Source organism: Gymnogyps californianus, chromosome 4 (assembly GCF_018139145.2).
Source record: "Gymnogyps californianus isolate 813 chromosome 4, ASM1813914v2, whole genome shotgun sequence".
Classification (NCBI taxonomy): Eukaryota; Metazoa; Chordata; class Aves; order Accipitriformes; family Cathartidae; genus Gymnogyps; species Gymnogyps californianus.
The window spans coordinates 37,119,123-37,132,229 of record NC_059474.1 but is presented as its reverse complement, the minus strand read 5'-3'; the positions used below and the strand labels follow the sequence as shown (position 1 = coordinate 37,132,229).

Genomic DNA, 13,107 nt, shown 5'->3' with positions numbered 1-13,107 from the left:
CCTAAAAAGTAGGGAATGGGCATATCAGAGGAGCCTGACTGTTATACTGTGCCCCAGAGCAGCAAATGGATGAAACTAGATGGAGAGTGCCACAGGATTTGAATGAAGTTAGAACTGAACAGGTGATAGTTTAAGGGGGCCAAAAGAGTCAAGGGATGTTGATGTGAGTGAATTCAGGAGCAACACGTAAAACACCGTAGCTTGTGCACAGCGCAGAGTGTGGTGGCTGTAGCCTCCTCAGCTGCAGCTCTTAAACCACTGCCCAGCAGAGTGGCCGCTGCCTCTTCTCTCACTCCCCTCTCCTCTGCCTCTGCTCTTGCCCCTTTTCTCTACAGCACAGTTTTCTTCCTTGTGTCCTTCACCTTTCCGGTGCATTCCCACGCTTTGCTGCCCATTTCCCCAGTGCCGCAGTGCCCCGCTCGCCGGGGCGAGGCGAGGGTGCCGCTGGAGCCACCCGCACGACCCCTGAGGTCCGCACAGCGCCAAGGTGTCCAACGGCCACAGCCAATTCAGGAACTCAAGCCCCTTTTTCAGCAAAGAAAGACTTGGCTTTGCTGTGGGTTTGAGGGTTTCTTCGGAAGATGTTAGTGAGGTCCCTAAATCTGCCTTCTGACAAGCGTAACTGGCACCTTGTTGGCAGCGCCTACAGCTCAGCAGCCACCTACCGCCTCCACACATGCCCCAGGCCAGGCTCTGCCGGGAAGGACCTGGGTCCCTCCATTTCTGCTCACGCCTTGCCCATTTTTGCTGAGCTCTCCCTCGAGCCTCACAGGCAGCCAGTGACCTGGAGGACAGAGGAGGCAAAATATTAAACTGCTGGAAAAAAGCCACTGAAGTCAGGAGTGAACCTTGCACTGGCTCCATCACTGTCAGATTTCAGTACCCCTAAGACACAAAGCGACACAGGATTATTACTGGTGAAGAAGCAGGTTATGGACGTTTGGACACAGTGGGGTCAGTGCTGCTCGCTAGGTATTTTACCTCCAGCTGTGTAACCACTGGAAGAAGCACAAATATAACGACCGTGAGACTTGCTGGGATAATCTGGAAGTGGCTGGGGGATGCCCCTGTGTTTCACACGGGGAAGGGAAGGCTGAGGTCTCCCGAAACCGAGGGGTGCCGGGAAGCCTACATCACCAACCGGGACACGCAGCGGGCTCGTTTCGTTTCTGGGGTTGGTGCCCGGGTAGGGCAGGGAGGCGGGCGGTGGGGTGCGGTGGGGTGCGGGCTTCCCGGCCGGGAGGCGGCGGCCGCTCCCCGCTGAGGGACCGCCACCCGCGGGATAACGTCCCCGCCTCGCCCGAGGTGCCGGACCGTACCGCGCCGCGCCGCGCCGCGCCGTGCCGTGGGTGTGCCGGGGGCGGAGCGGCCCGGGCCGGGCCGGGCCGTGCCGTGGCGGGGCGGAGCGGTGCGGAGCGCGGACAGCCGGCCGCGGGAGGCAGCGCTGCCGTGGGAAGGCATGCCTGTGCCCATGCCCGTGCCCGTGCCCATGCCCGGCCGCGGGCGGTGAGCGGCCATGCCGCGCAGGGCGGAGCGGTGCCTGCAGATCGCCCCGCACTCCCTGGCCATCGTCCTGGGCGTCGCGGCCGGGGGGCGGCCGGGGGGCGGCGGCGGCGGCGGCGGCGGTGGGGGCGGCGGCGGTGCGGGGCCGGCGGCGGAGCTGGGCCGCCACCGCATCGGCTACGAGATCTTCGCGGACTTCAAGCGGGAGAACATGCAGCACTTCTGGGACCGGCGGGCCACGGCGGCGGTGGCCGAGACCTTCTTCCTGGGCTGGATCGACGAGCAGGTGCTGCTGGTGCAGGGCAAGGAGGAGCACCTGGAGGTGCTGCGGCAGGGCTGGGCGCGCCGCTCCCTCAAGCCCCCCAGCGGTTTCCACATCAAGTGCCTGGGTAGGTGCCGCCGGGGCCGGCGGGGCGCGGGGGGGCTCTCCGCCCCAGCCGGGGGGTGCGGCGGCGGGGCGAGCGGGGCGGCGGCCCCGCGGAGCTGCCCCCGGAGAGCCCGCCGCCGGGGCCCGGCGGGGTCAGGGGCTGGGGGTGGAAAGGGGGGCCCCTCTCCACCGCGGGATTTGCGCCCCGAAAAGTGGGTGGGCGCGAAAGGGGTGAGCCGGGACAGGACCGGCGGCGTTGCAAGGATGCGCTGCAAGTAATTGGGGCTCGCCAGAAGAGCTACAGGCGAGAGCTGTAGGGTCGGGTTGGAGAGGTGCGTTCCCTCGTTTCCTTCAGCGGGCGAGGTTAAAACCGTAGGTTGTAAATTTTGGAACGTACCCCTTGCAGGGTGAAATGCTGGCTGTCCTCCTGCGGGCCGGCTTCCGCGGCTCGCTCCTCGGGCATGCTTGTCTCAGGCGTTTCACTACAGGGGGATCCCGCACCCTCCTGAGCTACGAGACCTTTACACAATTCGGGAACAACTGCTAACATTTACAAAGAGTGCAAGCTTTTAATTAGAGTTATAATCAGTTCATTAAAAATAATAATTTCTAGCATTAGAAATTTTAAAAGTTCATTTTAGCATTTCTAGGCTTACTAAACCAATATTTCACTTCATATTTGGATCTACTTGGTAGCTCGAACTTGTGTCACAGTGTTGCTGTGAAGGTGTCTTCCATGGCAAGAAGTAGTAGTAGGACATGAGGAACGTATGGGTTTTTGTGGTGCAAGGCAAGTGGCTTTTGGAGCAGTAAATGGCAAGTCTGTCATGCCACGGTGGGCTGAAGATTCAAGTTACGGTGTGATCCCCCAAGGGAGTCCCGCCTGCGTGCAGTGCGGCCTAGGAAGGAGCACATCTCTTCCTGAATTTTCTTCAGGGGGAAGAAAAAAATCTTAGTATGGACAGCAAAAATTTTTGCAGCACTTATGTTGACACACACACCACCCCCCGCCCCCGAAATAAAGCTGTGGCTATTTGGTGTGTATATTGGAGAGTCGTGAAGAGCAACAGACTTGAAGTTTTCATTAGGATTTCAAGTAACTTGCAGCCTTCACAGCTTGAAACATGCAGCTTCTCTTATGGAGAGAAGAAAAATTGTGAGGATGTGTTTTATTGCTGTCAAGGTCTTGTTGCTTCCCACGGCTGCCATAGTGGTGATGGTGAAGCAAACTGTCTTTTCCTTATGTACAGCTGCTATCATCTGTGTCTTATGCAGCAGGCACCTGGAACAGGTCACAGAGCTAGAGATGCGCTCTCTGCGCTGGGAGTTTCAGATCCTTAAAACAGGATGCTCCCATGCATTTCTTTTAAAAAATTGGCTGTGTAGAGTTCCCACAAAGAATGGAGCATGAATGTTTGGTGTGTCTCAGTTTCCTTTTTTAATCTTGGTTTTGAATGTTTTTAGCTGTCGCTGTCCTTCTGGAACAGGCAGTACAGAATCTGATCACTTCTGTCATCTGCAGTCTTGCCTCTCGCACAGTTTTCAGGCACTTCTCTGTCACTCACCATTTCCCCATCAGACTTACTCAAATATTACCATTTCTTTGTGCTGACGGGAAAGCTCAGGACAAGTTGCCCATTTAAAAATGAGTTGATGGACCTTTTTTTCCTCATCGTAGAGAAATTCCCTCTGAACCTCTGACAACAAACCAGTGTTGGAGAACAGGTGGTAAATCCTATTCTGGTGATGGAAAAGTTTTCTGCATTCCACCAATATTTAGAGGAGGGTAAAAAGTTGATAGACAGGTAGTGGACCTGCATTGTGGCAGAGGTTTGGATGGAACTGCTGTTCATGGCCAGCAAACACGGGGAGAAAACCTGCATGTGCTTTCCACCCAAGGCTGCTAAATGCTTATGCTTTTACTTTTGGAACAAAGTGTGGTGGTAAGCGTAGAGATGCGGGCAGTTCTTAGTGCCAGCTGCTCAGCGTAGCTCATGTGGGCTTTTTGGCTCCAGCTGGACCGAGGAGGAATGGGCACCGTCGCCTGATGGAGTGTAAGGGTCAGTGTTTGATTTTTGGGGTGTCCCTGGACCTTACCCATCGGGCGACATTCCTCAGCCCACTGCACAGGAGGACTATTGAAGGGTGAGCTCTGACCTTGACGTTACTGAAGCCAGACATGGAATGTAAACAGGGCTTTGTGGCCCGTTTTAAAATACGGAAACACAACTTTTGCTAGAAGTTCGCGTTAATAAGTAAGCTCACTGGTGTGTAAATAGTATGCATTCCTTGGGGGGTTATCTTTGCTGTGAATTTACAAAAGACTGGAGCCAAAAGTTTTAATTTGACTTTAAAAATAGAAAATGCCTCTCAGTATTTGATTAAAGGCTGTGAAAGAAGAGCAGGGACCTGCTGGAGTCTTACCTGTTGTGCAGTGTCCTTAGCTGTGGTAAATGAGATGGGAACATTGATTTTTAATTTTTTTTTTAAAGTTTTTTTCACTGCCTTTTTTCCACACCCACCTTGTATCTAAGTAGATTCAACTTGCACTTACTGTAAAGTTAGGTAGTTAAAGAAGAGTCAAAGTAATGGGCCTGGCCTGTGGGCATGAGCATCTGCTTAAATGTGTGTAATTGTATTTTCAACATAATTATGTGCCTAATGTGTAAATGGCCGTGACTTACTTAGGAGCTCTCTCACACTTTATTCTCCACTTTGCAGCATTAAAGCAGTGAACACTACACCTACAGACAAAAAGAAAAAGTCTCCATGCTTTTCAGCTTGTAAAAAAGAGAAGTGGGTATCTTGGGCTGAGAGGAAAACCTGCCTGGTTGGGAGGTGAGGAACAGTAATATTTTACTACTGTTAATAAATAACTGATGGGGTCAAGGGGAAGAAGTGGCATGGTATTTTTGATGAAGGTGAAGCTGCTGTTTTTCTGCTGCTCTGGCCCAGCCCGTCGCCCCCGTGCTGTGGTGGGAATAGGGGGTTGCCATGGCCGGGCGTAGCAGTGAGGGGGTGCATGGGGCTGACCCGGGAGGGTCTTCTCTGCACCCCAGGGCCATTGGGGTACCCGGGCAATGCTGTAGCAGGCCGTGGTGTCGGTTCTTGCCTTTTCTCTTGGCTGGCTGGCTGGCTGCTTGCAGAAAGGTGGGGGCGGCTTTCTGCCCCACCTGCCCCTGGAGCCCGGCTGGGACCGGGTAGCTGGAGGATGAGCTGCCTGCCCCAAAGCAGTGTGGGGAGAGCATCCCGACCTCCCACTGCTGCCTGGCAGGGGGCAAGGGACAGAAATGCCTCGTCTTCTCGTTTGCATGACCTCCATGCACAGGTACCGGAGAGCCTTGGACAATGCTTCCCTTCACCTGCATTGTTAAGTGCTAACGTGAGCCAGAAATTACGACTGCAGCCTCACTTTCAAACCTCTGCTGGTGTTGCTGATGTTTCTTGTTTGTTGCGGTCCGGAGCCTTGGCTGATCTGATGAGTAGTGGGTTGTGATGGCCACAGAGATAATAACTGGAGGAAAAAGTAGCTGGTGAGGAGGAGGGAATACTAAACCTCTAATGCATAGCATGTTTTCTGCTGCTGGGATTGCAAAATGTAAACCAGGAGGAGACTCGTCACTGGATAGTCTTTTCACGTTTCAGTCACCCTGGCCTGATAATGAAAAGTTCATGAAAGTGTAATCTGTAGTTAACAGGGACTGGACAGTCCTAGTATGCTTGGTGCAGGTGTATCTCAGCCAGAAAGTAAATGGATTAAAATCCATGTGAGATTCCAGTGTCCGGAGATTCAACTCTTGAATTGTAAAATTAGACCCTACCACAAAATAGGGCAGGAATATGAAGCACATCAGAAAGTTGCTTTAGCGCCGATAGCTTGGGGCTTGAGGATACAGGGGATGAAGTGTTCCATGTGTGACTTTAAAACGTACTTCTTTGGCAGTTTTCTTAAACTGAATGGTTATGCCATAAAAGCTTGCTCAGCGTCCATTTTTGCAGTGATCAGAGTTACCTGGGTATTAGGAAATTGGTGGGTGTATCTAGGTCTTTAAGTTGGCTGAAGGTGAAGCTTTGGGAACCATAAGCAGTCTTTGAATAAACAAAACCCCCAAACCAGCACATGCTAAATATGCTGATTTAGAGGGTCAAGGAAACCTTATGCAAACCTGTAGGTCCCGTGATGAAATTTGTCTTTGGTAAGAGTGATTTGAAGCTTTCTTGTAACTTTGCAAGGCTTTTGCAACTTAAGTCTTTAATGAGCATTATTATTTTAATAAGATTTCTGTCTTTGACACACCTTCCATTTGCACCCACTAATATTTGTCATCCTGGAAGCTGAATTTTTTTTTTTCCCCTTTCAGCTCTTCTATGCAAGGCGCTGCTGGTGTAGCAGGATGCTCCACCTCATTTTTGTGTCTTCATCGCCTTTTGTGTTCCAAGCTGAGACTTCCTTCTGTATCTCTTGCTCGTGATTTCTGTGTCTTGGACAATGGGCATCTTTGAGAGGTTTTCATACGCTTCGTGGAAGGGCCGTGCCCTTTTGTAACGATTGCTTGAAAAGAAGTGACCAAACTTTATAACAACCCTTCGGTCATGCCCAGAGTAATTTCTCCAATTAGAAGCTGATGTTCAAATGGAGTTTTCAAGAAGTGTATGTGCAATAATTAAACTAACTAGCAGGAGTTATAATTCAGCGAAGTCGGCAGGGCCAGGCTGTTGTGCATTGTTCCTGCTCGGCCAGGCGTAGGGGCGGAAACTTTTTTTGCCACGCTGGGAGCTGGAGCTAAGTGCTCCCTTTCTTTTCTCTCCCTGCCGTGTTCTCTCTTGCCACCAAAAATTAAATTAACACCCCACCAGTTTAGGTTCAGTAATTTTCACAGTGAGTTTTCCAGTCATTAGTGGATGATTATGGTGCAGTGTAGACTGTTGGACACTAAATGTTATTCATCTACAGCCAGTCATAAAACGTGAATTGTCTTTTTTCCTCCCAATTATCTCCTTTATATCATGAAAATTTCTTTTCAGTGAGGGAGCATTAGGTTTCATAGTAATAAAACCTCCAAGGAGGAGTTTACCACACACTCATCTACACCTTTTGTATGTCTCATGGTATTACCATGGGAACTTCAGGGGATTTAAACTACAATTTTTTTCTCCTCCTCTCCCACCCCAACTTAGAGCCAGTTAGAGATCCACTAAGCACTTTTTGTATCTGTGAGGTGGTTATTGCAGCCTAAAAAAATAAAAAAGAAGGTAAACTTAAGCTGATGGCCTGGCAGAGGTGCTTATGAATTCATTCCCAACTTTGAGCAGAGAACTTTGCTGTTCAGAAGTGCTGAGTTGGGCCTTTAATCTACTTTGTAAAAGCAGCTTTTAGAGACTGGGAAGAGAGAGGCAAGAGCTAAATGAGTATGGACTGTATATGAAGGGCCTGATTTCTCAGTATGTCGTTTGTGCTTGTGTTTTGGGAGTGAAATCTTGGAGTCAGAAATGCTTCTTGCTCTTTAAAGAAAGCTGTGGATGGTCTGCAAGACTAATGCAGGTTGTCTAAAATGTATTGTGAAAATAAAAAACACACAGGAAGGAAAGATATGACCTATTAAATTTCATTTCTTCTTCTTTTTTTCACTCGAAGCAGCTTCTCTTGAAGAAGCAAAGTCAAATACACTGACGCTTGGTATTCATTGTGCAACTCAAGTGAAGGATTTATAAGGTTAATGGCCAGCTAGTACTGTTTCCCCACCTCCTTCCCTCCCACAAAGAGTGCCATTGTATAGTAGAGTCCTTCCCGGTGGCAAATAAGTCATCCAGCCTTGCAAGTTAAGCGTACACTCCGTATAAAGAAGCGATGCTGTAAGGGAACAGCGGTGGCCGAGAGCAGCCCTCGGCCGCGGGGCTCTGCCGAAGCGGAAGTGGCACCAGGGCCCTCGCTCGCTCCATCTCTTTGTCTGCGCATGAGGGTCTGGTCTTTAATTAAACGCTCCTCCTTTCCCTCCTCAAAGGGCCCTTGTCTTTGCCGGGGAGCGGCGCAGCGGGTGTGCACTGAATGAAGCCCTTGTCAGGTGTTATTCCCAGCGCTTAAATGGGCTCCTGAGCTGCCAGCATCACGCGTGCTGCCGGGCCGCTCGCTAAATCACCTTTCCGTCTGTCCCACTCTTCTTTTGTACATAGTCATTTTTGGTTTTAAAAAGGCTGAGGTGGATGGGGTGCCCGGGGGCCATGGCAAGGGATGGCCGTGGGGCCACCAGCCACAGACACCCCCATCCCGCCCACACCTCTTCACGGTTTTGTGGCACGAAAACTCAGTAATGTGTTCCCAAGTTTGTCCTGTCTTTAATTTGCCAGTTAGAGGCACGTTGCTTAATATTTTATTTATCAAATTGTAATGATTTTAGTAGACTAAGTTCAGACCTTCTACACATGTTGCCACAGCTTAAAATTTAGCTTGAAATGAGTTTGTTTTGATTCCTGGAGAAATATGCATTTAGTGCAGAGATGCTATAGGAAGGGTCAGCCATGTATGAAAACACTGCTCCGTGGCCTTGAGTGGCAGGTTTTTGATTCGGCTCCTTTGTAAAGGGAATGGTAACGAAGTTTGCGCTCTCTCGCAGCTATTCTGGTGCTGTTGCCCTGGGCCATTCATCCGGATGGTGAACCTGTCCTCCTTTCTGCTGGCCAGGAGAATTACAGCTTGTCCCCCAGGTAGGGCATGCCAAAGCTTTACCACGTTCTCATCTGCATTCGAGACATCCATTTAGAGAGAGTAGCAGAAAAGATGCAACCCAGACGGATCGGGTGTCCTCCAAGACTCTTGGCATCCAAAGCTGCCTTCTGAGCAACGTCACACCTTCCCTCGGCTTCGGCAAACACGTGATGGCCAGGCTCCTCTTTTCTTGGTAGTCAAGGAAAGGCTGAAGTGTTTGGAGAAAATAAAAGCTGCAACCAGATGGTGGTTTCCCCTGCAGAAACTGTGGCTGTGAAACGTAAGGATGGGAGGAACTTCTTAAGAGTCATTTTCGGCAGTAGCAGAAATTTAACAGGGTTCTGAAAATTCAAGCTCTCTCCAAACTTTGTTTCTTTGTTTTAAATACGAAAGCATAAATGTTTTGATTATTTTCTAATGATGTTGACTGCTGGGAATGTTATTGCAGTCTCCAGTTTCCAATATCAAAACTGTTCCCTGGGTGGGCCAGATCTGGACAGGTTTTTAAGGATATTATGTTCTTCTTGGAATAAAATCCCTTCACCTAATATGTAAACGTGCTTTCTTCTGTCCGGTGTACTTGATCCCTCAGTTTATGACCTGAGATTTCACCTGAGGCCTGTGACGAGAAATATCTGAATGTTAAGAATGTACAAACATGTATATTTTGATGAAATGAAGTGCTTTCTTGTTGACATTTGAGAAGGTCTTCATGGCTCCTTTTTTTAATCGTGCTTCTGTTCTGAGCCACAATAGCAATAGAGCATGCATTCAAAGGTCGGTAACTACCCAGGGAATCTGAACAGTGGTTCTTCTAGTCGCTTTTTTCCTGAAGCAGAAAAGCGATGGTGTAATATTGCTGTCGGCAGTTATTAGGCCTATTTTTGGTTTTCTTACGAACGAAAGTTACTATACTGTTGTCCTGTAGATAGAGAAAATTAGCTCTATCCCAGCCGAAACCAGGACAACTGTGCACTTAAAGTTGCACAGTATAATGACTTCTGTAGTGTGTTTTCTGGAGCTGGATATACTTCTAACCCAAGTAGTATGAGACTTCGTTGTTCTTCTTCCATGGGGGGATGGGATGGGACACCAAAACAGCAGAAGTCTGAGTAAAATACAGCAGCCTTTTAGTTTAACCTTGAATTCCACTATCAGATGATTAATGAAGGGATATACACGTGTATCAAAGATTGCTGTTTTAGAAAGGCAAGCCAATTCACTTAAACTCTAGGAAAGAACTCCAAACTTGGTTCTTTACAAAATCTATACACTGTGACAGTGAAAAATGTTTCTATCTGAAGAGTGTGGTTTGGGTACCTTCATGAAGTTTTAGTTTTAAAGCAGTTTTTGCTAGCTGTTAGTGCTTCAGAAGGCACATATGCTGGCTCATGCTTGCCTATGGAGGAGAGTGAGGATGCCAAAAGGCCCATTGCTGGCCCCGGTATGGGGAATCCCACCGAAAGAGTGGAGAGGGGCTTTTGGAAGGTGACAAGTCCCAGTGGCTTTCCCAATAACATGGCCTAAAACGCAGTGGCCAGCAGGACTAGGCTGGCCGCGGGGGAGGCTGATTCCTTCCTCCTGGTGCTGGCAGAAGGGGAAGAAAGGTGTGTTTTGGGAGGGGGCTGGACTGTGGTTGAGCAGTGGCTCGATCCCCGCATTGGTAGCGGGGCAGTGCATTGCTGTGTCCATCCTCACCGGTAACCGCAGCTCCAGTAACTCCTGCTTATCTGCTGCCTTGAAGTTGCGTGTGCAGTAATGTATGCTCTCACTGGGTGTTCAGAGGCTCTCAAGAAGGAGCAAGACTGCAAGGACCATGTTTAACACTGGAGCTGTAAAACTTGCAAGGTATTATTAGCATTAGAAGAAGCTGGGTGCTGCCAGTGTGTTTGAGATTTGGCAGCAGTCTTAGGTATTATTGTGGGGCTATAAAATGAGTATTTCTTTTTTAAAAATGGGCACTTTTTTTTTTCCTTTAAAAAAAGCCTATACCAAGTCTAGTGAAACTTTTAGCTTAAGAAGACAGACAAATTCATATTCACTCTTTCAGACTGTAGTTGTATTTTCCATTTTGGTCATAATATCCATGGATATCTTTCTATATGCAAAGAATATGTAAGAAATAGATAGGTTTCTGGATGCATCAGCCTTTCTCCAGGTCGTTGCGAGGAAGACTTCATAGCCTAATAAATATATCGTGTCTACTTACCTTGTCTTACCTGTATCCTTGGGTCCATGAGCTTATAGAGCCCTGCAACTGTGCCAGTAGCAATGCATGCAGTTCATTACCGATGTCTCTTCCCAAAGAGATCAACCCAACATAAATGGGATTTATCACTGCCTGTTAATTTATTGTGTTCAAATTCTAGAGAGGTAGCTGAAGTCTGGTAAGCTCCATGTGATGCTGCAGTGAACTTCTGTATGTTTGGTGGGTTTTTTTTTTTTTGGTTTGGGCATGGGGTTTTGGTTTTTTGGGGGTTTTGGGTTTGTTTTTTTTTTCTTTTCTTTTAGTGGGGGTGTTTTAGTCAAAGGATTCTTGGTGTGTTATTTGGCTGCCAATAGTGCTCAGCCTGCCCTCGAACCTTCCAGCCATTCCTCAGCTCATGTGGGAGTGGACTCTGCCCTTGCCTCGCGCTCAGGCAGACCGGCATTAAATGTTTGCTCTCCTGCTTGCGCGTATTGCAGGGTTAGTGCCCAGACAAGTTCTCTCTTCATTGACAGATGAAATAACAATAGCTGGCATTAAGAGCAAGGCGAGTGTTTTCTTCGGGTTTCCCTGAAGGGCCTCCTTTGTCTCCACTGTCTCTGCTCAGGGAAACCCGTACACCTTGCTTAATCCGAGGGTGCTGTCGAGATGCTCTAGCTTCTGAAGCCAGAAGTAGGTCAGCACCCGTGCAAAGGTTTCCGTCTGCTCAGCTTGTCTGCTAGCAGGAGCCTCCCGGTGAGGCTTTGCAAATGGCCCCTGTCCAGCAGGGTGGTCCAGGCTGATGCAGGCAATCTTGAGAGCCCAAAGAAGAGGATGAAACGTCCACAGCACTGGGAAGGAGAGTAGAGGAAGGAGGTCCTGGTGGACTGTCACATACTTGGTGTTTATATGGCTGTTTAAGTCAAAGGAGGAGCAAATTGTGGACAGTCGGATGAGCCTGAACAGAGATTCTCAGGTGCCCGGTGTCGCTTTGTGTGTGGCCCTGGTCTGGCTGTGAGAAGTCAGCAACTTGCCTGGGCTGTAGGGATGTCCTAATTAGCTGCATGTTCACAAGGCGGTGTAACCAGTTGAAAAACAGGATTTTAAGGTCAAATTTAAAGCAAAGACAGTATCTAACATAGTAGACATTAGTAGCAGGAGGGGTTATTCAAAAAATAAATAAAAGAGTGGGAATTTGCTCCCTAGTTTAATTTGAGAAAAGAGAGTTTGAAGGGGCACATTCACCCACTGTTTCTGAAGTGGGGTTGAAAAATGTTTTGAGGACACTGAGCTTTCCTGCCGTCATTGCTAATTTGTCACAATTATCCTTTTGGTTGAAAAGAAATACCTTCTAGGTGTTACTGATTGAAAAATCCTATGCAGCTAAAGAGGAAAATGTTAGTTTTGTGAGAAGCTGTGGAGAAGAACAGTCATGAAAGGGTAAACAGTGGGTAAACAGGGAGCAGGAAAATAATAACTTCCAGGCTCTGCAATCTTAGATGCTCTAGAAACAAGTATGTTTTTCGAACAGGCATCTTCAGACCAGACGTCAGCCTTGTAGAGAAGCCTCCTTTATGAATATGAACCTCTGGAAGGAGTGGGAGACCGAAAGAGAAGGGAGGCCAGCCAGGTTTTTAGTGATATGAATAGATAATCTTCAATGTAGTGCTTCACGTGGTAGGGAAGCAAGTCTGATAGGTGTCAGGTCTGCTCTGTTTTATCGAAAGCGGAGACTTTAGTAGTACTTAATGCATTTTCTTAGGAGGTCTAGCTACATGGTATCATCTCCGTCTTTCAGCAGATTGGGAGGTGCCTGCAAGGTGGGGATGGAAGAACATAGGACTCGTAGGGCTATGACGCTTTGCAGTGTTTCTCAAAGAAATTTTGTGTGCTTAAGCATTCCATGGTAGAAGCTTAGGGCGATTTTTAGCTGGAGTTCCTTCATACAGACATGTGTGTGAGGGTGTATATAATGTTTTAAGTGCTGTATGGACAGAGGTTTCCCATTACTTTGAGTGGTCTTGATTCAACAAGACGCAGATGCCCATGTGTGCATGTAGCAAGTTAAGTCTGACTTTGGTGGGAGGACTCACATTTTTAAATATAGGCATGTTGTAGGTTCTTGTATTTGCCTGACTGTTAAGAGATTTGCCAGAGGAATTTCTTCCTGGTTAATCCCAGAGTGGGTCATCTAAGCCGGGAACCCTTTGAGAATTAAGCTTGCAAAATCAGGACTAGTATTCTTGGCATTTTTATTTTTGATGTGTACAATAGTCTGAAAAATAAACAGCAGAAGAGTTCATCCAGGATCTGTAGGTGCCTTCAGGAAAAGTACGAAGAGGAAGTCTT

The 13,107-nt window shown here is 48.4% G+C and overlaps 1 protein-coding gene across 1 annotated transcript in view; it reads left to right on the top strand.

Moving 5' to 3' along the window:
• Positions 1-1,516: 1,516 nt before the first annotated feature.
• The window catches only part of STOX2 (storkhead box 2), a 144,894-nt gene continuing 133,303 nt past the window's right edge, over positions 1,517-13,107 (top strand). The window contains exon 1 of the mRNA XM_050895825.1: positions 1,517-1,892. Coding sequence (XP_050751782.1) covers positions 1,517-1,892 — 376 coding nt within the window. The remainder of the gene's footprint in view (positions 1,893-13,107) is intronic.